General features: G+C 34.8%; 1 protein-coding gene across 3 annotated transcripts in view; it reads right to left on the bottom strand.

The window, feature by feature from the left end:
- Positions 1–26,553, bottom strand: part of EPS15 (epidermal growth factor receptor pathway substrate 15) — a 140,936-nt gene that overhangs the window by 78,238 nt on the left and 36,145 nt on the right. For all 3 annotated transcript variants that reach the window (XM_055341670.1, XM_055341669.1, XM_055341668.1), the window contains 9 exons: positions 24,875–24,964; positions 23,994–24,041; positions 20,829–20,924; positions 18,274–18,339; positions 17,001–17,126; positions 14,850–14,909; positions 6,691–6,780; positions 5,577–5,722; positions 3,803–3,959 (listed from right to left, as the gene is read on the bottom strand). In XM_055341670.1, the coding sequence (XP_055197645.1) occupies positions 3,803–3,959; positions 5,577–5,722; positions 6,691–6,780; positions 14,850–14,909; positions 17,001–17,126; positions 18,274–18,339; positions 20,829–20,924; positions 23,994–24,041; positions 24,875–24,964 (879 nt within the window). The remainder of the gene's footprint in view (positions 1–3,802; positions 3,960–5,576; positions 5,723–6,690; positions 6,781–14,849; positions 14,910–17,000; positions 17,127–18,273; positions 18,340–20,828; positions 20,925–23,993; positions 24,042–24,874; positions 24,965–26,553) is intronic.

Below are 26,553 nucleotides of genomic sequence, written 5' to 3'. Positions count from 1 at the left end.
CTGGGTTTATCCTGGGCTCTGCCATTTTACTAGCTGCATGATCTTCACTGTAAAGTAAGGAAATAATCTCTGCCCTGTCCACTTTAAAAATTAAATGAAATAAATAATGTAAGTTACTCTAAAACTTCGTAACATTTTATAAATGTAAAGTATTATTACAATTAATTTCCTCAACAGAATATCCTTTTAAGATAGATGACCTCCCAATGAATTGCTTCCACCCTGGCTCACAATGGTTTGTGAACCATTTCTGGTACCTAATACATCTGGGTGAAGTCAGGGCAAGAAGATAACTGCTCCTTCAGACACCTGACCTACACCCAATGCTACCATGAGATTGACAAATAACAGAATAATCACCATTAGGAAATACTAAAATTGAGGCCTCAACATGTAAAACTAAGACATACTGAGGACTTTATTAGCAGATCATAAAAGTTATGATATATATTTTTTATATCATAAAAATTATTAATACTTATGTTGCTATGAACTTAATATATGTTACCAACTTGGACAACAGAAGAGGATACCTATAAGTTCACAATATCCCATCTCCTCATATGTATATGATGATTTATAACTTACTACACTTTCAAATCCATCAATCAAGTCTCAAAACTAATCTGAAAACTGGGTTGTAGGTATGCCAGATAGTATTATTAACCCCATTTTAGAACTAAGAAACCAGGCATAATTGACTTGCTTAAAATTGAGCCCAGGCAATAGGAAATACTGATTAGGAGACCTCTGATTAAATTCAAATGTATTTCACATTATACCTCTTGGCACTTGCATATTAAGATATTTAGGTAAATGAACCATCACCCTAAAGCCAACTTGAGAAACAGGTACGTCAATAAAGTTTGGCAAATAATTCTCTCCGTATTTCTTCAGACACACTGCATTATTAGTCCTCAGATGTTCTGTTTTGGCTATTCAAATTCATCTATTAGGATTTAATTAATGCTAGTCTTAATTTTATATTAACTACAAATTTTTATCAAATGCACCTCTTACTGTTTTACTGTGTTTCACTAATACACAGACCCTTATCATCCTAAATTATATCAGAAATTTTAAAGTGGATTTCTGAATGTGACAGGTATTATTAGGATTTCAAGTCTGTCTAAACTTGATTTATGAACTAAGCCTGGCTGAATAGTTTGACAGTTGAACAAAATGAAAAATTAGCACTTGGTCTCACTTTTATCACCAAGAGTAACTTATATCATCTAACTGCTACTGAGAAATTTGCTATGAAAGGTGCAAGTATACCAAGAAACTCATGACTTTCACACCTCTTCTGTCACTCTAACTTAAAAAAAGTGACTCAGAGTTGATAATCTTCCACTATTAAAAATATCAAATAAGAAGAGTGAGGCAAGTAAGTTTAAACTCAAACAAGCTAGAAGGTGATACCACAGATGACTCTAAAAGGAAGATTAGTGTACTACAGTTGGTATAGCTTGTGTCACTCCTCAAATTGCTAATTTGGAAATTAAACTCCCATTCTAAAGTTATAAAGTGGCATGCAACCAAAAAACATGGAAAAAGTTCAGCTAACAGCATATAAAGTATAAGAAAGGCATATGGAGAAAAATGTAGCATGTCCCTTTTTTCAAAATATTTCCTCTCACCCTGCTTTTGTGCATTACACAGAAATTCCACTTTGGTAATTTTAAGTGGATCAAAGAGCCTAAGGAAAGCAAGCTAAAATGCACACAAGGACCCTGTGATAGACGTAACAAAATCATGTTGTTTAGGTATTTTCTCTGCATCAACTTTGCCACTTAACAAGCCTCTAATTTCAAAATTATAAACCAAAAACTAATGCAAAAAAAGGCATAAAGTAAAGCCCTAACCTTGAGAGAGCAGAGTTAAGAAACTGACAGTACAAGAAAGGCGAAAGCAGAGTGCTGCAGAATGAAAAAAACAATCTAAACTAGAAAAAACACAGAAAGGAAAGCAATATTCAAAAAAAAGATTAGTAAAAGCTGCAAAAAAAAATGCAGTTCTAAAAAATAGATTATAAAAAGAGATTATTTGAAAGACAAACCAAATGTAAATTTTTAATATTTAAGGTTAAAAATGTTGGTTAATAGATAAGACAATAATGATTTAAAAATCCCATTTTAATGTATAATATTGATATCTGACATAAATAGCCAAAAGTGTCTATGCTCTGGTGAACGGACTTCAGACAAATCTATTAAAAACATCCGTATGGCAGATGTAAATAAGAGTGTCTACTAATGTTTTAGAGACTTCACATAACAAACAATTTGCTTCTGTTGTATCTATAGTTTGTACTGGTGGAAGACTTAGTATAACATGAAGGTGGCAAGGAGAAAAAAAAAGTCTGTATAGGTGAAAACAAAAAAGGATGGAACAGCTGAGACAGAGATACAGCAGAGAGCACATATACAAATTTGTAACTTTTATCTTTCTGGGTGGCATCACTTTTAGCTTTCACTACAACTTAGGGGACCCAAGTCCTATGTCACAAGAAATCTCAAAAAATGAGATTTCTTCACAAAATGCCCCCCCCCAAACTCACAAAACAGATAACCAAATATTTATGTTATTAAAAAATAAGAACAAAAACTCTTATAAGCAACTTCTATCCTGGTGGTTGTAAATTTCCATTTAGTTGACTTGGAAAAAAATTAATTTTCACTTTTATTAGGTTAAAATGGGATTTTTTTAAACTTATGTGACAAAATTAATACAGAACCAAAATATTCTACTGACATTTTTTTAAAGATTTTATTTATTTATTCATGAGACACAGAAAGAGAGAGAGAGGCAGAGACACAGGCAGAGGGAGAAGCAGGCTCCATGCAGGGAGCCTGATGTGGGACTCGATCCCAGGTCTCCAGGATCAGGCCCTGGGATGAAGGCGGTGCTAAACCGCTGAGCCACCCAGGATGCCCCTCTAGTGACATTTTAAAGACAACTCTCCTTACACCACACATTTCACAACTTCTATTATAACTAACTCTGAAGAATCACCACCGCAATTATTTTATAGGTCATAAGATATTTAAAGAAACAAGGTATGCATTTTTAAAGGAAAATAGCCACTAGACAATGTAAGTCCTTTTGAAGCTTTATTAAGACCAAGATGTTGTAAATATACTATGCTAGGAAGGATGTGTAGAGGCGGAGAGAAAAATCAAGGCACAACATGGCTACACAATGTAGTTTTGAAAATTCCCACTGCTGGCCAGAAACCAAAAGTAGCTAAAACCTGCTTCTAGCTGTTCAGATATGAAATTTGGCCACATGCTCAGGAAAAGAAGGTCATTTTATGTGGCAAAACCATATAGATTTCTTCTCAAAATGATGTTTTTGTTTATATATAAAATTGACACCAAGCAATCATAATCTCCTAGATTTTATTTTCAAATTTGTATTGTTAAAAAAAACAAATTTGTATTGTTTTAAGAGTGAATCATCAAATGCAATACAATAATTTAATTCCTATAGATTTCATTTAAATTTTATACTTCATTCACAAAAATTCACAAGTCCAAATGGGGGGAAAGACCATATTTTTCCAATTTTTAGACTGGAAAATATGGTTGCCATATGTGTAATGAATGCTGGGGTAAACGAGCTGCAGCCCAAGGATGTCATACAAGGCATCTGAACATATTTATAGACACAAACTAAACCACAAACAGTATACTGCTCTGCTCCTAGCCAGATACATTTTCTCCACTGCTTCAAACAAATCAAGTCTGTCATGTAACACAGCACTTGTTTTTTTCTGTTAACACATTTGGGTTTTCCTTACCTTTTGTAAATTGGCCCTGTCTGATGGTGGAACCATCTCAGGAGTAAGAATGTGAGGAGGATCAATGCCCTTTATTAACTTTTGATTGATTAAGTGAAAAGCCAAGGCAAACTGATCTTTTGAAAGCTTCCCACAGTCCTTTGTGTCACATAATGTCCTGTACAAATAAACAAAATAAACAGAATATAAGTGCTACAACTACTATTCTAAAAATCCAGGGAAAAAGTAATAGGACTAGGTAGCTTTTTAAAAATAATCAGTTGAATTAAAAAAGAAACTCAAACTTCTGTGTGTGTGGCCTGCCTAAAACTTAAAGTCAAATGTTAGAAAAGAGAGATCAGCTAACATGGTTTTTTAAAAAGATAGAGAAAAGAGAATATTCACCTTAGTGCTAAGCAGAGGTCTCAGATCTATCTGGGTTTGCTTTGTATTTTCTTACCGATTTCTAGAACCACTACAGAGCAAGAGTTGTGGTGGGCCAGAGAATCTTAACGTTCTCAACACTAAAAGATGTTAAAAATGAAACCTAAGTTTCAACAAATTTGGTTCATTAGTGGCATTAGAATGATTCTAAAACAAGCAAAAATTTCCACACTGGCTTGCTTCCTGCAACTCTTGGGAGTAGGCGGATATAAGGATCACCAAGTCAAAGCAGAAACAACAGCTGCAAATGGAGATCATATGTGAAGAGAAGGCAGCAAATCTGGAAAGCTTTACAAAATCACTTGAAGAGAAACAGAGAATGTTTTATCCTATTTTCTTTTCCTTTCTTTCTCTCTCTCTCTCTCACCCTCTTCTCTCTCTTTCTTTTTAAAGGTCAACTTTCTGAAGTCCTGATCTATTACATTCACTGAAAGCTAATGTGGCCTGATGAACAGACTATCAGTAAGGTGTCAAAGAAACCCTGAATTCCAACTTCTCTACTTATTTCTTCTTGTGACCTTGAACAAATTTTTTTTCATCTCTTCAAGCTTTAGTTTCTTCAATGGTAAAGTGGAGATAACACATATTCTGAAAGGTTACAGTGAGAATTAAAGGTAAAGTACATAAAAAGTCTGGGCATAATGTCAAGCCTATGACGGCTGCCATTTATTGAGCACACTGCCTGGCCTAGGCACTTGAAAGTGGCAGCTATTATTAGTTATATATATTTAAACTTTCCCCCTCTTGAGTTCTTGTTCCTCTTAAGGCAGACCTACTGTCCTCATTTGTTCTTTTCTAAGTTTCTCTTTGCAGCTGTGTGGTTCCACATCTGACGTTTGCTGCCCCCTGAAAACCTCAACATAACCTCTGGTATAGTCAGGTGAACTGGCAACAGGCACACTATAAATTTTCGTATGCACAGTCTCATTTAACATGACATGCACTAAAGATACTCAAGGTTGTCTTTTTTAAGAATCAAGTGTGTAATTTCTCTGAAATGGTATAAAAGTATACATATGCCCTACAGAATTATATTGAGCACACCTTGAAGATACTATTTTGTATGTTGTTTAAATTTCAGATTTTTGCATTCTCCCTTAAAACTAAGTTTAATTGATATAAACTGCTGCATTTTAACATTTTAATAATCACTGACACTGTCAATCTTATAAACAGGTAATCTATTCTCAAGCTTTTGTCCACTATTCAGAAGAAATCCTCATATTTAAATTTTCTCTACAAAGAATTATGAAACAAAATTGTCCAACAAATGCTTAAAAATAAGAATGCACAAAACGCAACTTACACAAAGCTGTATTTCTTTTCTAAATCAATTTAAATAAAATCTTACCAAATATGGGCCAGTAAGGTAGAAGGTAAACCTGTCTTCAGGAAGATTTCACGGACTTCCAATCCAGACACAAATCCATCCATATCTTTATCAGTTTTCAAGAAGATCTCATCATATTTAGCCTTTTCTGCAGGGGATACAACCCACTACAGGGGGGCAAAAAAAAAAAATATATATATATATATAGTATTTCCATCAGAATGAGTAAGACTTTGAAGTGTCATTCCTTTAACCCAAGATAGTATTTGTCAAAATTCTTAGCAATTCCACCCCACTAGATGTAGCAATAGTGTACCATTCCATCACACCCTAATCAAAATGCTGTGGTGAAGAAAAAATTACAGAAAAATATAGAGCAGTTGGGACTATATTTATAGATGCCCATTTCACTTTTTTCCTTTTAGGTAATGAGTAAATTCAAGCATAGTTAACTCTTGATTTATGAATGACCACATTAATATAGGTAACTGGGAAAGTTGATACAAACAAAATATTTAGATAATTCTCAATCCCCATTTTTATAGTTTCATTCAGCTTTCTTAGCTGTAGCTGAACTGGCTGATTTGCATATCCTGTCATTATTTTCCTTTACTCAGCCTGACAAGCAGCAGGCTGGAGGGGGAAAAAAAGGCCCTAGATAACCGCAAATTGTATAATTTGATCCCAAAGAATCAAGAGTTAACTGGGGATTAAAAAAACAGTAACATCTATTAACTATGCCTGGGCAAGCATGCCAGATTAGCATGGATTATCTTCTGTCTCCGACTCTAATTCTAGGTAGATCAAGGCAAAGCTAATAAAAAATCCAGATGATCTAAGTAAGGCCAAATGCAAGAGAAGGGTTATATGTCATCTCTGGGACATCGTATTATGCAGGTTCAACCAGAGGGTGCTATAAATCTTTGATCCCTTTGATTGCTCTTTCTGTCTTCATCAAGCAATCAACTATTAAATGCCATGCACTTAAAAAAAAAAAAGTCCTTTAACACTGATAGATCTATACCTGTCTTAATGGTGCTTTGGTAGGTAAAATGCCTACAGGTGGGAAGGAGTGGTAAGGTTCCTTGGCTGATGCTGAAGAGGGGATCAACCGCACAGAGCCTGATATACTGACCGTTTTTCTCTTAGAAGGTGGCACCAAGGCAGGAGGCAAGGACATTGGCACAGGTTCTTTCTCCAACGCACAGTATACCAAAAACATGGCCTTCAAGAGAGATGAACCAGGGTCACGTATATTAAAATCATTTAACAACATCTACCCACTGAATTGATAACTGTTCAACAACAAAGCAGCTTTGAGCTGTCTGAAATTCTTTTTTTTAAGAAATTAGGCTGGGAATGAAAGAAAGAGGAAAAGAGAGAGACGAAAGGAAGAAAGGAGAAAAGGAAATAAATCAAAGCTAAGCAGCTTTTAGGAAGATACCCAAAGTAGCAAAAACTCAGATACACACTATTCAACTAAAGTTCTTGCAATGTCAAAAGCAAACAATCTGGGGAAAAGATATTTGCAAAGAAAGAGCTAATCTTCCTAAAAAGAATCCTTAGAAATTAACATAAGAAAAAAAAAGCCAAAATCCAATAGGAAAATGGGTAAATAGTAAGAACAGATATTTTACTAAAAAGTAAATACTACAGATGGTCTATCCTTCAACATACAAAAATATGCTCACTTTCACAAAATTTCAAATTAAAAGTATATTAAAATCCCATTTTCCACTAACTGGCAAAAATCCAAATTTCATAACGTACATTGTTAACTAGACTAGGGACCCTCAGACACTCTTTAGTGGAAGCTCAAACTGGTACCAAGCCTAAGAAGGGCAAATTGGTAACAACTACCAAATTTATTTACTTCTCCCTTTGGTTCATCAATCCCCCATCTGGGAATCTATCCTCAGAATTACCTGCCCATAAAAAAACACTGTACTGAAAACGACTGTTAATCACAGAATTATTTGTAGCAGCACCCAAGTACTCAACAACCAAAGACTGGTTTAAAAAAATTATGGTACAGCTATACAATAAAATACTATGAAACCAAAACCAAAACCAACAAAAAATAGTTGGAAACATTCTCTCTCTTAACTATAGTACTTTCACAAATATACACAATTATCAAAACGCATCAAATTATATACTTAAATTGATTGCAACTCACTGTATGTAAAGTAGTCCTCACTCTAGCTGACTTGGGGAAAAAAAAAAAAAGAAATGTACAGCTCTCTGTGTGAAAAGGTATCCCAGTGTTAATATGTATAATGTGTTATCTTTTGCAGTAAGGAAGTAATAATTATTCCTATGTGCTTATATTTGCTTTTTTAAACTCTAGAAGAATGAACAAGAAACTAAGAAAAGCGGTTGGTTACACAGTAAGTATAAATGGAGCACTGAGGGCAAGGATGGAACTGAGATTTTTTTTCCACTGAATATTTTTTTTTTGTTAAGATTTTATTTATTTATTTGACAGAAAGAGAGAGCACAAGCAGGGTGAGTGGCAGGCAGAGGGAGAGGGAGAAGTATGCTTCCCATTAAGCAGGAACCCCTCAGCGGGGCTCAATCCCAGGACCCCTGAGATCATCACCTGAGCTGAAGGCAGCCGTTAACCAACTGAGCCACTCAACTGCCCCTCCACTGAATATCTTCATCTATTGTACTGACTTCTGAACCATGCAAATATACTACCTATTAGACATTATTTTTAATTATTAAATACATAAAGCATTTGCACGAAGTACATATACAATGCAGGATATTCCCTTCATTTTAAAGAATTCAAGATACCTTCAAGACTTTGAAAAGATAGTTTCCATGACAATCTTCAAGAATTTAAAACTGCTCAAAGCAACTTGGTACCTCCAAAAAGATTCCATCAGCAACTGAGAGGAAGCTTAAGTACTTCTTATTTTTCTTTCCCTGAAAATGACATTCTCCCCCTAAAAATGTTTGCTTCCAATTCTAAGTTTATTTACAGGGCTTTCGAATCAGTGTTTATTCAGTACCTAATACAACAACACTGATCCATAATTTCTGTGATTACAAATATCATTTTATGTATGAAGAAACTGAAGCTGAAAGATGCTAAGTATCTTGCCTGTTATCTTTTTAAGAAGTGATAGTATAGGGTTCAAAGACCTGGCTATAAGCTCTTGTTTTTCTCTAGGAGTACACATATAATTTTACAAGACCATGTTCTCCTCTATGTGGAATAAAACTAACCTTTTACTCAATGGGACCCAAATTGTAGCAGGTATCAGAATTACCTGGACAATATTGTAAAGTGCAGATTTCTAGGCTCCACTCCCAGAATTCTTGAATCATTAAGTCTGGGTTGGGCCTTATAGTTTATATTTCTAAGAAGTCTCCAAAGATGCTGATGCTCTTTGTCCTGGGACCATATTTAACCATTTGGCCCAAACCAAGAATTCTCTTCTCCCCATTTACTAGTCAACTTGAAGAACTCAATTTAGTTTTAGAAACACATAAACTTTATTATCTTCAAACGCCTGAAACTCCAGAGTGAAAAATATCTGGATAGCATATAATTTCAACCAAATTCATGATATAGGCAATATTATGAAGTTGGCACTGAGCTAAAAGAAGTGACTAACATTCACATTAAAGGTCAGCATTCCTCTCACTGCAGATGGGAGTCATTTCCTGGAAAAGAAGACACCAGAAGCAAAAGAGCTATGTCAGCTATCTGCTGCCAACAGACAACACATTTTTTCAAAGTTTAAAAAAAAAAAAAAAGAGGTATCATTATTTCATGTTGCCTTGAAAATAGTTTCCCTGACAAAACTGAAGCCAAAAATTTTTCTACCAAATAAAACAGAAAAAAGTGAACAGTATACTGTTGGGTTGTAATTTTTTTTAAATTATATTGTACTTTATCCTAATCAAAGCCTGCCACTGAAACAAATACAGCAATTAAATGAAATGAAGCACCATAGTAGAAAGAAAGAAAGAAAGAAAGAAAGAAAGAAAGAAAGAAAGAAAGAAAGAAAGAAAGAAAGAAAGAAAGAAAAAAAAGTCTGGCAAAAACAAGCCTAAGCTTTCTCCATGATAGCAGGGAAAGAGGGGATTTAGTTTACTATTGCAGTCAATTACCAGTAGCTGCTCACTTTTATTCTCTGTGCTTTTAGGGAGTATTTCTCAAAGTTTAGTGGCCATCAGAATCTCGGGGAGGCCTTTTTTACCCTACCCCAGAGATTCTGATTTAGTTGGTCTGGGCTTATACCTAGGAATCTAGGAATCTGCATTTCTAATATGTTCTCTGGTAATACTGATGTTGCTGATAGAAGACAAATACTTTGAGAACCAGTATTTTAGGAGTTTCCTTAAGAGTTTTATTTGTTCATTCATCTACTTAATCACTTGAACTGCCAGTTTTAATTTCTTAAAATAGCATTCTGGGATAAAAAAATATCAGGCATTTCTTATATATCCCAAGTAATACAAGTTTTCTTCATCAATTTAATTCAACAAAATATGTACTGAGAAATTTCTAGCCACCAGGCACTGTGCTAGGCACTAGAAATACAAAACTAAAAAGACCTTACCACCTCAATAGAAGCAGCAAACATGTAACAAGTTAATTTCAGTACAATGTGAACATGTTAACACAAATATAGTTAATAAACCTCAAAGTGCCAAAAACTCTTCACATGAGGATCCAACAAATGCTACTGACAAAAATTTAGACCATTTACTTAGCAGAAAAAACTAAAGGCCTAATAAGAATGTAAAAACCAGTACAAATGATTACTTTGTATTCTGTCAAAGTAAAAATGGCATGAGTCTGCCTCTCCAAAGAAAAGAATAGGAAAAGAGGAAAATAGTAACTTTATAGTGAAGAAATCTGGCAAATGCCAGCTTTACCAAGTGATGAAGATTAACATCACCAGTAATGGCATGTAGACATCATTTATCCCCTGATAAATGTGATGAGAAAGGCATTTCACATCTGTGGTATTCTTTCCAGAAACCTATATCCCCACTCTATCCATGAGAAAAACACCAGACAAACCTAGATTGGTAGACATTCTACAGAATACCTGGCTAGTGCTCCTTGATAATGCCAAAGTCATAGTGAAGCAAGACAGAAAAACTATTACATACTAAGGAGACATCAGGGAAATGCAAATCAAAACCCACAATGATATATCACCTTACACCCGTCAGAATAGCCAGAATCAGAAAGACAAGAAATAACAAGGGTAAGCAAGGATGTGAAGAAAAAGGAATCCTTCTGCACTATTGGTGGGAATGTAAATTGGTACAGTCACTATAGAAAACACTATGGAAGTTTCTCAAAAACTTAACAATGGAAATACCATATGATCCAGTAATTTCACTACTGGGTATTTACCCAAAGAAAACAAAAACTCTAATTCAAAAAAATGTATTCACCGCCATGTTTACTACAGCATTATTTGCAATAGCAAAGATATGGAAACACCCCAAGTGTCCATTGATAAATGAAGCAATAAAGGGAGATGTGGTGTACACACATACAGAGGAACATTGCTCAGCCATAAAAAAGAATACAATCTTGCCATTTGCAACAAAATGGATGGGCCTAGAGAATATAATGCTAAGTGAAGTAAGTCAGGGAGACAAACAGAGAAAGACAAATACCATGATTTCATTCACATGTGGAATCTAAGAAACAAACAAGCAAAGACAGACACAAACAAACAAGATAACAGACTCTTAAATACAGAGAACAAACTGGTGGTTGCCAGAAAGGAGGTGGCAGGAATGGGTGAAATAGATAAAAGATTAAAAAGTACAAACTTCCAGTTATAAAATAAGAGATGAAAAGCATGGCATAGGGAATACAGGCAATAAGATTGTAATGACATTGTTTGGTAACAGTAACTATACTTATCGTGGTTATTGTGGTTGCTGAGGAATGTACAGAATTGTTGAATCATTATGTTGTATACCTGAAACTAATACAACACTGTTAATCATATTATTTCAATTATAAAAAAGTTACTTGCCCCATTCATTAAGAAAAAAGATGGAAAAATATTTATCAGGCAAAGTCCATCAAAAGAATGCTAGTGAGATCAGTGATAATGGCAAAACCACAAGGAAAATCTTAGAATTAAAAGAACTAAATTAACTGAGAAAAATCTAGAATTTTAATTAACAAAAAATATTCTAAAATTTTCTGTGGTTAGGAGGTGAAGAAGGAAGTGAAAATAATTTAAAGGACTTGTTTTACTGGAGTAAAGGTTAACTTACTTTCAGCTGCTGGAGAAAGAAGTATGATTAAGTACAGGGATAAGTGTTATTAACCATTAATGGAACAGATATTAAAACAGAATTTACACTTAAATAAGAGGGGGAAACTCAATGAATCACTACTTGATAACTAGCAATAGGAACAGGAAAAAGAGAAAATAATGTAAAATACATAAGGTAGAGGGAATAAAATCAGTATCTGCACCATCATCTTAAAAGACAAAAACTGTCAAATTAGGGAAAAACTGAAACACAGGAATAAGCTGTATCCAAGAGATAAATTTTAAACATAAGAAATATCAGGTAGGGACACCTGGGTGGCTCAGTGATTGTCTGCCTTTGGCTCAGGGTATGATCCAGGTCCTGGGATTGAGTCCCACATCGGGCTCCCCACAGGAGCCTGCTTCTCCCTCTGTCTATGTCTCTGCCTCTCTCTCTCTCTCTCTCTCTCTGTGCTTCTCGTGAATAAATAAATAAATACTAAAAAAAAAAAAAGAAAAGAAATATCAGATGATCCAGACTTTAAAAAAGAACAGAGGCAGTATATATATCATATGAAGGGTGCCTAGGTGGCTCAGTTGGTTAAACATCCGACTCTTGATTTTGATTCAGGTCATGATCTTAAGGTCGTGGGATTGAGCCCCCTGTCAGGTTCCATGCTCAGCAGGGAGTCTGCTCGAGATTCTCTCTCCTTTCCCTCCCTCTTTACCCCTCCCCCCTGCTCACATGTGCATGTGTGCTCACTCTATCAAGCAAATAATCTTTAAAAAATACATCACATGGGGCAGCCCCGGTGGCTCAGCGGTTTAGCGCCTGCCTTTGGCCCAGGGCCTGATCCTGGAGACCCGGGATCGAGTCCCACGTCCAGCTCCCTGCATGGAGCCTGCTTCTCCTCTACCGGTGTCTCTGCCTCTCTCTCTCTCTCTGTGTCTGTCATGAATAAATAAATAAAATCTTAAAAAAAAAAATACATCACATGAGCCGAAATCTAAAATTAAAGTCACTAAGCATGATAAAGTTGGAAAGAATTTCTGAGGAATACTCATAGAAAGAAATCAAATGTGCAAAGTGGTTAAAATTATTAAATCTAGGAGAAGACATATAGATGTTCGTTATTTTTTTTTAAGTAGTAACTTCCCATAAATGCGTCATTCATTCTTAAACTATTCTTTCAATAAACTATTTAAAAAAAAAAGAGTAGGTTACCTAGCAAAAGGCTTCAGAGCATATAAGATAAAGTGTGTTTAATCACTTACCTTAGCACATACTACTGTTAATCAAATGAGGATAATACTATTCTCCACCTACTTTAACTATACTTATACAAATCCTTCCTTGAAATTTTTAATTTTTGTCTTCACAGTCTTTCAAAGTACATCATCAGCCAAACCTCTTCATATTCAATAAGGTTCAAGACCACTTTCTTTCCCCAAAACACTAAATCAACCGTTAATAGTTAGTTGAGATAACTTCTGTCACCATTTGTGAGGGGGTATCCCCTGCCATTTCCCAACTATCACCCAAATTAAAATTAAAAATACTAGGGACCTAAGACCATCAACTCAAGTCACTTTAAGTTTCCATTTCTGTATTTTTTTTCAAATGTAATAATACTTATTCTTCCTATTTTAGTTGATTCCTAGAATATAAACAATAAAGTTTATGAAAGGACAAAAAAAGAAAACTAAGGCTAAATGGAAACTGAAACATAATCAATAAAATTTATATAATGAATTTACATAGGTCTAATATCTTCTGAGCAGAAAAGCTGACACATCCAGGGAACATATAATAGGTCATGAACTTGGCAACAAAGAAAATCTTATGAAATTTTTTAAGTAGAGATTTTAAAGATCACATTCTCTAAGCATAATCAAATCAAGCTAAAAGTATATACAAAGGTAACTAAAAACCAAACTTAACTACTTTGAAATTAGGAAATATATTCCTAAACAGATGATTTAAAAAAGCTAAAAATTATCTAAAAAGTAGTAAAAAGAATACTGTGTATCAGTATCTATGGAATCCAGCTAAACTTGCACTCAAGAGAAAATATGTACCTTAAATTTTTTCAATATTAAAGATAAAAAAAATAAAGGGATTTAGTACTCATTTTCAAGAAAAGATTTTTTTAAAAGGTAAACCAAAAGAAACTAGGAAGAAGGCATTAAGATAAAAGCTGAAAAAATGAAAAAGTCAAAACATAATAGAACGGATAATTATATCCAAAAGATGGCTCTTTTTAAAGATTTATAAACTAGATAGATAAAATTCAATTAACAAAAGATGAGAGGGAGCAAAAAAATAAGATTTGGAATGAAAGAGTAGAACAACCACAGCCCAGAAGAGATTAAAAGAATAAGGCAAATCTCCCACAACAAATTTGGAAAGTCAAGCAGACAATTTCTCAGCAAAATACAGAAAATCTGAACAGATTAATTTCCAAGTAAGAGATTCAAAGGGGGATTAGAGATTTACTATTCATAAGCTCACAGCAGAGTTGTATCTAACCTTTAAGGAAGAGATGAATACAACTCTATTTGGAATTAACTTCCAATTTCCAAAGATGACATATCTTCAGATAAGATGTCAAAACTTTCTCACTCTATAAATAAAGTAAAACTACAATGTTATCCATGTTTTCCTTTAATAAAATAAATGTGAAAATCTGGGGGTATATCTGAAGTAAAATTATTCCATAGCAGAAGGAGGTACTTAAAAGAGATGCCTGGTTAAGATGGGATATAAAGATCGATACCACTCAGCATCTTTACAATACACTATCCAAAGTATATAATCCTATGTACCTTAAAGTCAAATAAAATGAAGACAGTAAGACCAGACATTTTCTACTGTTTCTTTAAAAATATTTATTGACTACCTGTATACTCTAGACAAAAATACTCATACCAACAACCTTAGGAAAATACAGTTTTCCTCTGAGGAGAAACTAAACAAGGAAATTTTTGCTTGAGAAAACCATTAAGATGTTTAAGATTTTAAGAGCATTAGGTTACTTACAACTGCAAACTCATCTCTGTCAAGCATTCCATCATGGTCAATGTCACTCAACTCCCAAACCTTAAAAAGAAAGGAATTGACAAAGATTAAAGCTCTTTCACTTCATATGCTACCTGTAAACACCAAATACAATAAATGCGGGGAAATTTTTCATCTAAACATTAAAATATAAAATAAATAAACATCTATTTCTTGGAGAAATTTCACTTATGCTGAACATTTTATTACATCACTCATATATGCTATATTAACATTAACATTATTGTAAAAAGAAGGAATAATTCTTAATACAAGTGTTTTTTAATAAAAATTTCTTACAAAATTTTAAAGAAAATATTTTGTTTCTATCCAGTAAGAAAACTATGTATACAGCACTTTAAACAGCTACAATGCTTTTTCACAAACATCATCTGTTAACTCATGCAACAACTCCATGTGGTACTATCAACCCACTTTTAGACCTGAGGTGATATGACTTAAGATCATGCAACCATTATTAAGTCACAGAATCAGTTTTCAACATGAAGATTTCCAACTAAGTCCATTATTGTTTTCCATACACTAGAGAATCTCTGATCAACTAAAAGATATGTCCAGTGAATACTGTGTTATTATTAACCAGCTAATGTCCAGGGCTTACAAAGAAAAAATAAATCTAAAAGGCCCTAGTAGATTTGGTTTAAATACAGAGTAGATTCCATACCTTTAGATCAGCTATAAAACTATGTTAAATCCTTGAAAAGAAGATATTTAAGTCTTTCAACAAAATTTTACTGGGAGTAAAATTTACTTTAGTAAGAGACTGGAGTAGAGATAAGCAAGTGTTTGTTCACTAAATGTCTTCAAGGAATTTGGACTTTATCTTAAATGCAATGGGAAGCTACTAAGAGGGTTAAGTTTAAGTCAAAATAACAGATTTATATTTATAGTTTAGAAATCTCACACTGACCACACAGTAGAGAAATGATTAACAAGAAATAGTACTGAAAAATGGCTTTTAAATTAACATTTACTGAGCTAACCTATACAACACTGATCCAGTAGTACTCCTACTGGTGGTATGGTAGTTAAGTCATTATCACCATCAGCATCGTGGCATCTAGCATTAAAGAATATGTACCAAGCACTGTGCTACATACATACATTATCACATTTAATCCTTACAACCCTATAAATGGAATCACGCTCATCTTAAAGATTAAAAAAAAATGATACATGGTTTTCTGATGATTCACTCAAGGTCAACGTCTAAGAAATGGTGCAGCCAGATTTAACCCTCTGTATTCTGGCCAAGCAAGGGATTAAAGATTTCCAACTAAGTCCATTATTGTTTTCCATACACTACAGACTCTCTGGAGGTTTAATGAGAGTAGATGAGGTTTGAAATCCAAAGAGGCATAGAGATAAATCACTATGGAAAATAGCCCAAGAGTAGGGAAAGCCCTGCTGAAGTTGGTGATCGTAAAATTATGATAATACCAATATCTTATTAGATTCTCAGTAGTCCACATGCAACCACAGAGAAGGCACATAATTAGCTTCGTGCAAAGTTGGATTTTCAACAGGTCAGAAGAAAGGTTAGAAAATATGGTAACGGGAGCTAAAGATACCACATGAAACTGTGGACCAAGTTGGATGACGAAAAAAATAAATAAATTTGAAAAATGGAGAAAGTAAAGGACTCTGAGACTTAAAGGTCTTGTGAAGTCAAAGAATTAGTCTTGCAAGTATTTATGAAAGAGATCTATAAAGATGGGAAATTCTATTTAGAGAGTTAATGATTTCAGAGATGAAACTATTCCTTATAGCAGGGCCCCATCATACAGCCATGAAGTAGGCAATAGATATAAAATACTGATGGTCTCCAGAAATTAAATCAAGGAACTGGGAAGTCAGAACATACAGTTCAAATAAAAAGGACCTGCTCAAAGGGCTTACATATATAACTAATTTCAAGCACTCATATTTTAGAGGGAATATCAAATAAAATTAATTGGCAATAATTTTACATATTAAAGCAGAACACAAAAAAATTCTATAATAACATCAAAATAAAATCTGTGTAATCTTTGACAATGAGCTGTAAGTGCCCCTGATAGATACAAAAATAAGATACATAAAAATTACATTTAGAATTTAATAATATCTTACTCTTCCAAGGATATCCACAGGTAACTTAGAGTTGAGCAATACTGGTTTCACTTTATCACCAGATAGAAATCCATTCACTGGGCTTAAACTATCAAAAATTGCGTCATATTTGGCCTTATCTTCAGACTATAATATTAAAAGATCACAAGTTAATCAGTGGTGAAAAGCATTTAAACTGCAGTTATAAAAATCAAATCCTCAAAGAATAGGCAATATATATTTTTTAAAGATTTATTTATTTAATGATAGAGAGAGAGAGAGAGAGAGAGAGAGACAGACAGACAGACAGGCAGAGGGAGAAGCAGGCTCCATGCTGGGAGCCCAATGTAAAACTCGATCCCGGGACTCCAGGATCGCGCCCTGGGCCAAAGGCAGGCGCCAAACCGCTGAGCCACCCAGGGATCCCCTTTATTTTATTTATTTATTTTTTAGCTTTTATTTATTTATTTGAGAGAGAGAACAAGTGGAGTGAGGAGCAGAGGGAGAAGCAGGCTCACCACTAAGCAAGGAGCCCAATGGGCTTGATCCCAGGACTCCAGGATCATGACCTGAGCCAAAGGCAGACACTCAACCGAGCCACCCAGGTACCCGATAACATTTTTTATTTATTTTTATTTATTTTTAAATATTTATTTTTATTTATTTATGATAGACAGAGAGAGAGAGAGAGAGAGAGAGAGAGAGAGGGAGGCAGAGACACAGGCAGAGGGAGAAGCAGGCTCCATGCCGGGAGCCTGACACGGGACTCGATCCCGGGACTCCAGGATCGCGCCCCGGGCTAAAGGCAGGTGTGAAAACCGCTGAGCCACCCAGGGATCCCCCTGATAACATTTTTTAAATTGGAGACATAACTAGCATGATGTCTCCAACAGATATAATGCAAAATATCCACTTCAGAAAAAGATTTCATACAAAATTGTTTGTTTTAGAGCCATAAAGAGAATTATCTGGTTAACCAGAATTTTCAAACAGGAAATAATACCAGTAGGGTAAACTACCACTACCTATTCATAAAATATTTTCATTAATATAGGAATATGACATCACCATTTTTAGTTTATACTATAACAGAAATGCATTTAAGCCATACTAACTGTTCAAAATGATTGATAGTAAGATCTCTCAAAAGATTTCTAGTACCAGTATTTCTCCTACAGTAAAAAAATGAAAATCCCATGCAGGTTACAATAGATTTTGGTAGTAGTGGGAGAGGATTAAATGGCTAGGAAGCAAAGCAATGTGTAAGGAAAAAGTAGTTACAAAGTTTACTTACTTTTACAGCCCATGGGAGCTCAGCTATAGAAGTTCCACTGATGAGCAAAGGACTACTGGTATCATGCTAACAAACAAAAAATAAATAAATAAAAAAATAGAGCACATGAAGAGCTGAAAACCTCACATCAATAAACAACAAGAAAAAGGTCTTTGGATTTAAATACATTCATACAAAATATGGAACTCAATGCACACAAGACACTATTTTACATTGGCTCTATTAGACTTTCACCTAAATACAAATGAAACAAAAACTGAGTTATCTGAGTTAGCTGCATAAATGATATTAGAGCACTAACAAACATTTAGTGTTATAGAAGAAATCTTATTACAACTGATATCAAGATAAAGATATCTGAATGTAACAGAAATATTTGTGGCCCTGTTAACTGATGACTTTTTCCTAACACTATTTAAGGAAAGTAAACTGGGACAAGAACCCAACTTAAGATTTCTTAAGTTACAAGAACATGAACCTATTAACAGCACGCCCAAGTTGTTATATTTATCTGCTTTTAGAGACAGATGGATATATTTGAAACATTTTTATAATAATATAGTTAGGAAACAAATCCCTAAATCAACCCTCTGATTCCCCCTACCTAAACTTACAAATGCAGAAATTCTGAAAACTGAAGTTAAATTCATAATACTCAGAGCAAATACTTTTAAAGTTTTAAATTTAAAAACAAGAGCCACAGTGCCTGGGTGGCTCATTCAGTTACACGTCTACCTTCAGCTTTGGTCATGATCTCAGGGTCCTGGGACTGAGACCCCCAAGTGAGGTTCCCTTGCTTTAGCAAGGAGTCTGCTTCTCCCTCTCTAACTCTCTCCCTCGTTTGTGCACACACTCTCTCATATAAATAAATAAAATCTAAAACAAACAAAAAATAAGTAAGAGCCATGAAACTTCTGGAAAGGGGGGTAGGGTAGGGAGGACCAGCCCTATTAGACATACAAACAAATTACCACATATGATAATTAAAATAATGTTAGGTGAGCATATAAATAAACAGATCAATGGGTAAAAACAAAAAAATCCAGAAAGGAACTAAAAATACATGGCTGAGGTGGCATTCCAAATCAGTAAGGAAAAGACTGGTTATTTTATAAAGTGGCCATCCTGGAAAAACATCAATTTGAACCCATACTCATACTTAATATCAAGACTAACATAAATGTGAAAAAAATAAACTATAAAAAAATTAAATCCTAGTAACTCATAAAAAAATCACTTCTTTATGAAAAAAATCACTACGATTTCAAGACAAATGACAAACTAGGAAAATATATGTGTGTGTGTGTATAGGTAGTATATATACATAACCTCTAGAATTCAATTTTTAAAATGATCAATAACCTAAGAAAAATGGGAAAAGCTTTAAACAGACATTTCACATAAAGGTAATGAAAATGACTTACAAGCATGAGAAAAACTACTCAAACTCATTCTGTAAAACCAAATGGACAAATTAAAACTACACTCAACATTCCATTTGTCACCTCTCAAATTGACAAAGATCAAAAAGTTTAACGACAGAATGTTAGCAAAAGAGCACTTGACCAACTGATGGTGGGTTTGTGAACGAGTACAACCACTACGGAACACAAGTTGATATTACATATGAAAACTCCACAAATGCACAAACTTCTGAAACAGCAATTCCACTTCTGAGAATATGCACATATAAAAATATTTTTGTACATGTAAAATTACATATATCCAAGGTTATTATTCATTGCAGCATTTTTTAATAATAAAAGATTAAAAACAAGCTAAAAGCCTATCCATAGGAAGGTAAATAAATTATGGTAGAGAGGAGGTATGGAGGGGATAGGTTAAATAGGTGACAGGAATTAAGGAGTGCACTCGCTGTGATGAGCACTGGGTGTTGTAGGCAAGTAACAAACCACTCTATTGTACACCTGAAACTAACATAACACTGTATGTTAATTAACTGGAATTTAAATAAAAAATTTAAAAACTTTTATGTAAATAGAAGCAAGGAAATACTATACAGCTATTAAAAAGAATAAATATGCTTTTATGTAAAAATCTCTAAAACATATTATTTAAAAAGGTATAGAATTGTGTTTATTAATTGTACACTACAATCAATGTAAAATGAGGAAGTGGGTATTTATATTTCTTTAAATACACATATAATGCGACGCCTGGGTGGCTGAGCAGTTAGGTGTCTGCCTTTGGCTTAGGGTGTGATCCCAGAGTCCTAGGATTGAGTCCCACATTAGGCTTCCTGCAGAGAGTCTGCTTCTCCCTCTGCCTGTTTCTCTGCCTCTCTCTCTCTCTGTCTCATGAATAAATAAATAAAATCTTTAAAAAATAAATTAAAAAATAAGTAAATACACATATAGTAACTCTGGAAGAATATACAAGAAACTAATAACAACAGTAGCCATTAAGAAATAAAATCAGGTAGCTGAGTGATAGGGGTTAGGGAAATTATTTTTTAATATAGCAATTTTAATTTTTAAATCATGTTGTATCATTTTAAAAATTAAGTACAATTTAAACTTAAGATCATTTCTTACAAATCTTGGTGGAGGAACAGCCAGGTTCAAGCTACTCAGAGAAACCTCTAATCCATTCTGGGCACATGCCACAAGTCGCAAAGCAACAAAGAATTCCTGAGAAAGAGAAGCATGAAGTTAAGTACATTAATTATCTATCTACCTATCTATCCATCCAACCACACTTAAAATCTGAAAATATAAAACAATTCATAATTACTCCAAGATCTTAATGTAGCAACAAATATAATAGCACATTTGCCTGAAAACACTTGCTGTAAAATTCAGAAGATATCTATGTACAAAGATGTTCCTAACATTATAAATAGCAAAAGGTGTTAATATAAATGGGAAAGTATTTAAATAAACTGTGATAATACAGATAGCAGAAATTATACAAGATTAATACATTCTTCAAAGAACATTTACTGATGTTAAAAATGGTTTTTATCATTTAAGTGAGGAAAAGAGTCTGGAAAAAACCCCAGAAGAAAATAACAACTGAATGTTATCAAAAGTCATCTCTGGATTTAAGATGATAAATTTTGAAACTGGACCAATCATTCAAGTGATTCAACCACTGCTATTCCAGGAAAGCTACGGAGAATACAGAGCTACTGTGTAGCATCTAAAACAATTACATAACTGCTTCACTTCAAAATGCTTGTAAATGTCTCCCAAAGGTCCTTGGATTTTTGGCCTTTTAAGTCTCAGTCCAAAATTTAATAAATAAATGCAGAGATGCTGAAGCAACTGGTTTTCGGTCTGGGAATAAACACAACAAAAGCCTTTACTCCAGTTTTAATCACTTTCAACTTAGTATCGTTGCTGATGCAATCAGCACTTTTCTCAAACCTCCTATTCTCACCAATACCATTCTTACCCAATTCTTATCTATTCTTAGAACCTTGCAGGTTGTCTGCTTTATGTAACACCTTGCCTTCACTCACAAATTTCTTAAAAAGGTGATATTTCAAGATCTCCCCTTCTCTTTTCATTCACTCCATAAGCTTTTATGCAATCCCACTTGAACTTCCACCATTAGCTAGAGAAACTGCCTATGTCACAAATAACTTCTTAGCTACCAAATACAATAGCCTCAACAAAACAAAACACAAAAAACTTCACCTCATTCTGCTTGTTCTTTTGGCAGTCTGGACAGTATGATAACTCCCAGAAACTCTCCTCCACCAACATACTTCATAAAACTCTACTTTTCCTCTGACCTTTCAAATCTCTTGGAGTCAATGCCTCCCCCAACCTTTAAATACTGGTATTTTGGGGCATCAGGTCATGATCCCAGAGTCCTGGGTTAGAGCCTTACATCAGGCTCCCTCCTCGGTGGGGAATCTGCTTCTCCCTCTCTCTCTGCCCCTCCTCCCTCATATGCATGCATGTGTACTCTCTCTAATAAATAAGATCTTTTTTTTTTAAAGATTTTATTTATTTATTCATGATAGTCACACAGAGAGAGACAGAGAGGCAGAGACACAGGCAGAGGGAGAAGCAGGCTCCATGCAGGGAGCCTGACGTGGGATTCAACCCCGGGTCTCCAGGATCGCGCCCCGGGCCAAAGGCAGGCGCCAAACCGCTGCGCCACCCAGGGATCCCAATAAATAAGATCTTTAAAAAATAAATAAAAATAAATGCTGGTATTCTAAGTCCTCCAAAATCAACCTTTTTTACTTTCTCATGTTATAAGAGATTCAATTACTCTTAGATAATCAGGTCCCCTCCCATAGTATGGACAGGCTCTGAAGTGAAATAGTCTTGCATTAAATTCTAGTTCTGCCACTTAAAGTTGTGAGGCCATGGACAAGTTAAATAAAATTTTTCTAATACCTTTGCCATGTATTATGAGGTACAAAATAAAAACCATACTATAAGAACGAAAACACCTACTGTCATTTTTGGCACATAGAAACTCAATAAATATTGTTTTTTTCCCTTTGTTTCATGTTAATTCAAAAATCTACTTCTCTCATGAAAACATCAAAGTTTAAACTGCAGATCCACAAATCCAGCCACTTGGATATATATAACAAAGACAACTCAACTCAACATCCGAAGTTCAGTAATATCAGAGTGAAGAATTTATTACACTATAAACTCCTGAAGACAGGGACCATATCTGTCTTGTTCACGCCTGCATTTCCAAAGCCTGACTCAAAACAGGTATTCAACAAATATTTGCTGACTGAGCGCACAGTACTCTGGCTGCCCATATGAAGCTAGTTTTCCTATGTCTCCAACGTACCAATTAGCCCTTCTGCCCAGAGGCTCTATTGGGGACTATAATCTAGCCCTAGAATCTTAATTAAGAGACTTGATATTCATACTCTCTCATCTAAATTTCCCATCCCTTTTTGTTTGATGCTGCTTCAGCTGTTCCCATATAGGGGAACTAATTTTGAGTAGCAGTACTCAGCCAATGTACCAGCATGCAGCAAGCTTTGAATTCAGTGCTGTGGAAATCTACCCATCTCCAGTCCCGAAATCCATCCCTAACAAGCTAAATTTCAAAGTATACTGATGGTGTCTAATATTCATAATCATTTTCATATATTTGTAGTCTATGGTTTACTCATGGCCTGTAAACCATTTTTTGGTTTATATGCCAAAAGTAAGACCTAGACAGAATACTCACAAGTAAGTATATTGTACAAGGTACCAAAGGTAGCGATATTAGGAGGTAGGCCCTTTGAGACATGCTTAAGGCATCAGAATGGGGGCCTCATGGGATTAATGCTTTAAAAAAGAGGGTCCAGAAAGATCCCTAGCCCCTTCTGCCATGGAGGGATACAACAAGAGGTCTGTGACAAAGAAGACAGTCCTCACCCAAACATGCTTGCAGCCTGGTCTTGTGTTTCGAGCCTCCAGAACTGTGAGCAATACATTTCTGCTATTTATAAGCCATCCAGTCTATGTTATCATGTAAGAGAAGCCCCAACAGGCTACGACATTCCAGGAGAACAATGTTACCAAATTAACACTAACATTTGGGAATCAGTTACTTTAATGTCTATTGAATTGGAAATATTTTCCAATATACTATTATAACACTTTCCCTTGGAAAACCTAATATTGGTAAAAAACCAATTCCTAGTTTAAAACTAGAAAAAAATCCTTGTTATTTTTTATTCTGAATCACTCAAAAACTTTTTCATATGAATCTCGGAATCTTACTTGTTTGTTCAGGATTCCTTTGCCATTTGTGTCAGCTAAATCCCAAATCTGAAATTCAGAAAAAAAAAGTCAATCTGTTTTTTAAAATCATCTTAAAGATAAATTAAATCCCTGCAATTTACAACTTCATTCTCTTTGGTCATCAGATTTAAGAATCACAGAATTAAAAGTGGGAAGAAACCTTGAAGGTCATTTAGTGCAACCCTACACAAAGATACTATGGCCCAGTGAGATACTTACTCAAGAACATTCAAGGCATCAAGAAAAGAACTGAAATGCAGGTTCTAACTTCCAAGTCCAATGCCCTTTTCATTAACCCAGGTTCTAACCCCAAATTCAATGCTCTTTCTACTAGAACATACTACCTTGATTTTAGGTCCATATTAAGATGATATTCTTCCTTACAGGCAAGCTGAAATAGTTCATGTTTATTTGTGAATAATTAATATCAGTATCATGTATAAGGATTCACCAGGAGATCTAGCAGGAGAGGGACTTTCCACTTCTTTGTGCTCTTTTCTAAGCCTCTCGTCCCCACAAATTAAACACAGTTAGAGACAGTTATAGTACAGGAAACAAAGATAGAGCCAACTCTCTTGAGTGGGTGGCAAGGTTCCCAGTCTGCACTGTTTCTCCCTCAATACCCAAATATACTATTCCTTCATTTCATCCTACTAAAAAGTAATTGGTTTTCTAAAAATCTGAAAAACCCCTTACTTTTCAAAAGAGTAAATCACTGCACCACAAATTCCCTCCATTGCATTACTATAACTGCTTCAATGATTCAGTTCTAAGTTTTTTGATGGTATCTTTCTAAATTTGCATCCAATTTATTTATACTAAATATTCATTATAGTCTAATTAAAATGAATAAATATTACCTTTCCAAGTATCAAGTCTGGAAGCCCTGATCTTTTCAGGAAAACAGCAGCATCAGAAGCCAATACCCTTCCAGTATTGCCTGTATCAACCTGAAAAGATTTAAACCATAAGTTGCTGACAACCATAGAGACAAAGTTATCATCATTTTACCTGCCTTCCTCCCTGTGACTTGGGACCTGACTTTTTTAAAGGGGACAGGAATCCTCTGACTAACAAAGGCCAAGAAAGGGCAGCATTTCCTGGAGAGGACTTCTGACAAATGAGAGTACCTGTAGATCTGGGGTTTTTTTTCAAACATTTTTAAATCATTAACTTCTGCTTTTATATTTATTCTTAGAAACTGTAACACCTAAAAAAAAAAAAAAAGTCAAAGGAGTATTAGCTCTAAAACCAGCAGTGATTCCATAATAAACTTAAGGAAATATTTTTTAAATTCTTTTTTTTTTTAATTTTTATTTATTTATGATAGTCACAGAGAGAGAAAGAGAGGCAGAGACACAGGCAGAGGGAGAAGCAGACTCCATGCACCAGGAGCCCGACGTGGGATTCGATCCCGGGTCTCCAGGATCGCGCCCTGGGCCAAAGGCAGGCGCCAAACCACTGCGCCACCCAGGGATCCCCTAAATTCTTAAGTTCCTAAAGAGCATTAACAGATATGCATCAAAAAAAAAAAAAAAAAAAGATAGGCATCAAAAAAAAAAAAAGAAACAGATACACATCATTTTAATTGATAGGAACTTTCCTTTAAAACAGAATGTCACAGGGGCAGCCCCGGTGGCTCAGCAGTTTAGCGCCGCCTACAGCTCAGGGCATGATCCTGGAGACCAGGGATTGAGTCCCAAGTCGGGCTCCCTGCATGGAGCCTCCTTCTCCCTCTGCCTGTTTCTCTGCCTCTCTCTCTCTTCTCTGTGTATTCTCATGAATAAATAAATAAAATCTTTAAAAATAAAAATAAAAATAAAACAGAATGTCACAAATAGCAGAAAAACAGCTCAAAAAAAAGATGATTTTCACTTCTGTAAAGATTTCCTGAAGTAAAATTCTGTTTATAAAAATGAAAAGTGGGGATCCCTGGGTGGCGCAGCGGTTTGGCGCCTGCCTTTGGCCCAGGGCGCGATCCTGGAGACCCGGGTCGAATCCCACATCGGGCTCCCGGTGCATGGAGCCTGCTTCTCCCTCTGCCTGTGTCTCTGCCTCTCTCTCTCTCTCTCTGTGACTATCATAAATAAATAAATAAATAAATAAATAAATAAATAAATAAATAAATAAATAAATAAATAAATAAATAAATAAAAATGAAAAGTAAATTTTTAAAAAAAGTCATGGAAAAGTAACACGATACAAGGATATTTTTGAGCTAGCTGTTTTTCCAGTTTAGTTAAAAGATTAAGATTGTTGTAAACATATACAAAGCATTCCAGACAGGCCAATCCCAGCAAAGACGCAAAAGAGAAATCCTTTCTTTCAAGTGCTTGAATGTGGAATAAATCACTCAGAAAAAAAAAAAAAAAGAGAGAGAGATAAGAAAAAAAATTGCCAAAAAAAAAATTTTTGCCCAATTCAAATTTGGGTAACAAAGAAGTACAAAAATATTAACAGACCTGTCTCTAAAAATCTCCAGGACTCCTTCTACTTTGCCTGCTCCCTGACTGCAGAGAGAAGGGAATATCTATTCCTA

The sequence above is a fragment of the Nyctereutes procyonoides genome, unplaced genomic scaffold (genome assembly GCF_905146905.1).
Source record: "Nyctereutes procyonoides isolate TBG_1078 unplaced genomic scaffold, NYPRO_anot_genome, whole genome shotgun sequence".
Lineage (NCBI taxonomy): Eukaryota > Metazoa > Chordata > Mammalia > Carnivora > Canidae > Nyctereutes > Nyctereutes procyonoides.
The sequence above is the reverse complement of the archived record's forward strand: the minus strand, read 5'-3'. Positions and strand labels throughout refer to the sequence as shown.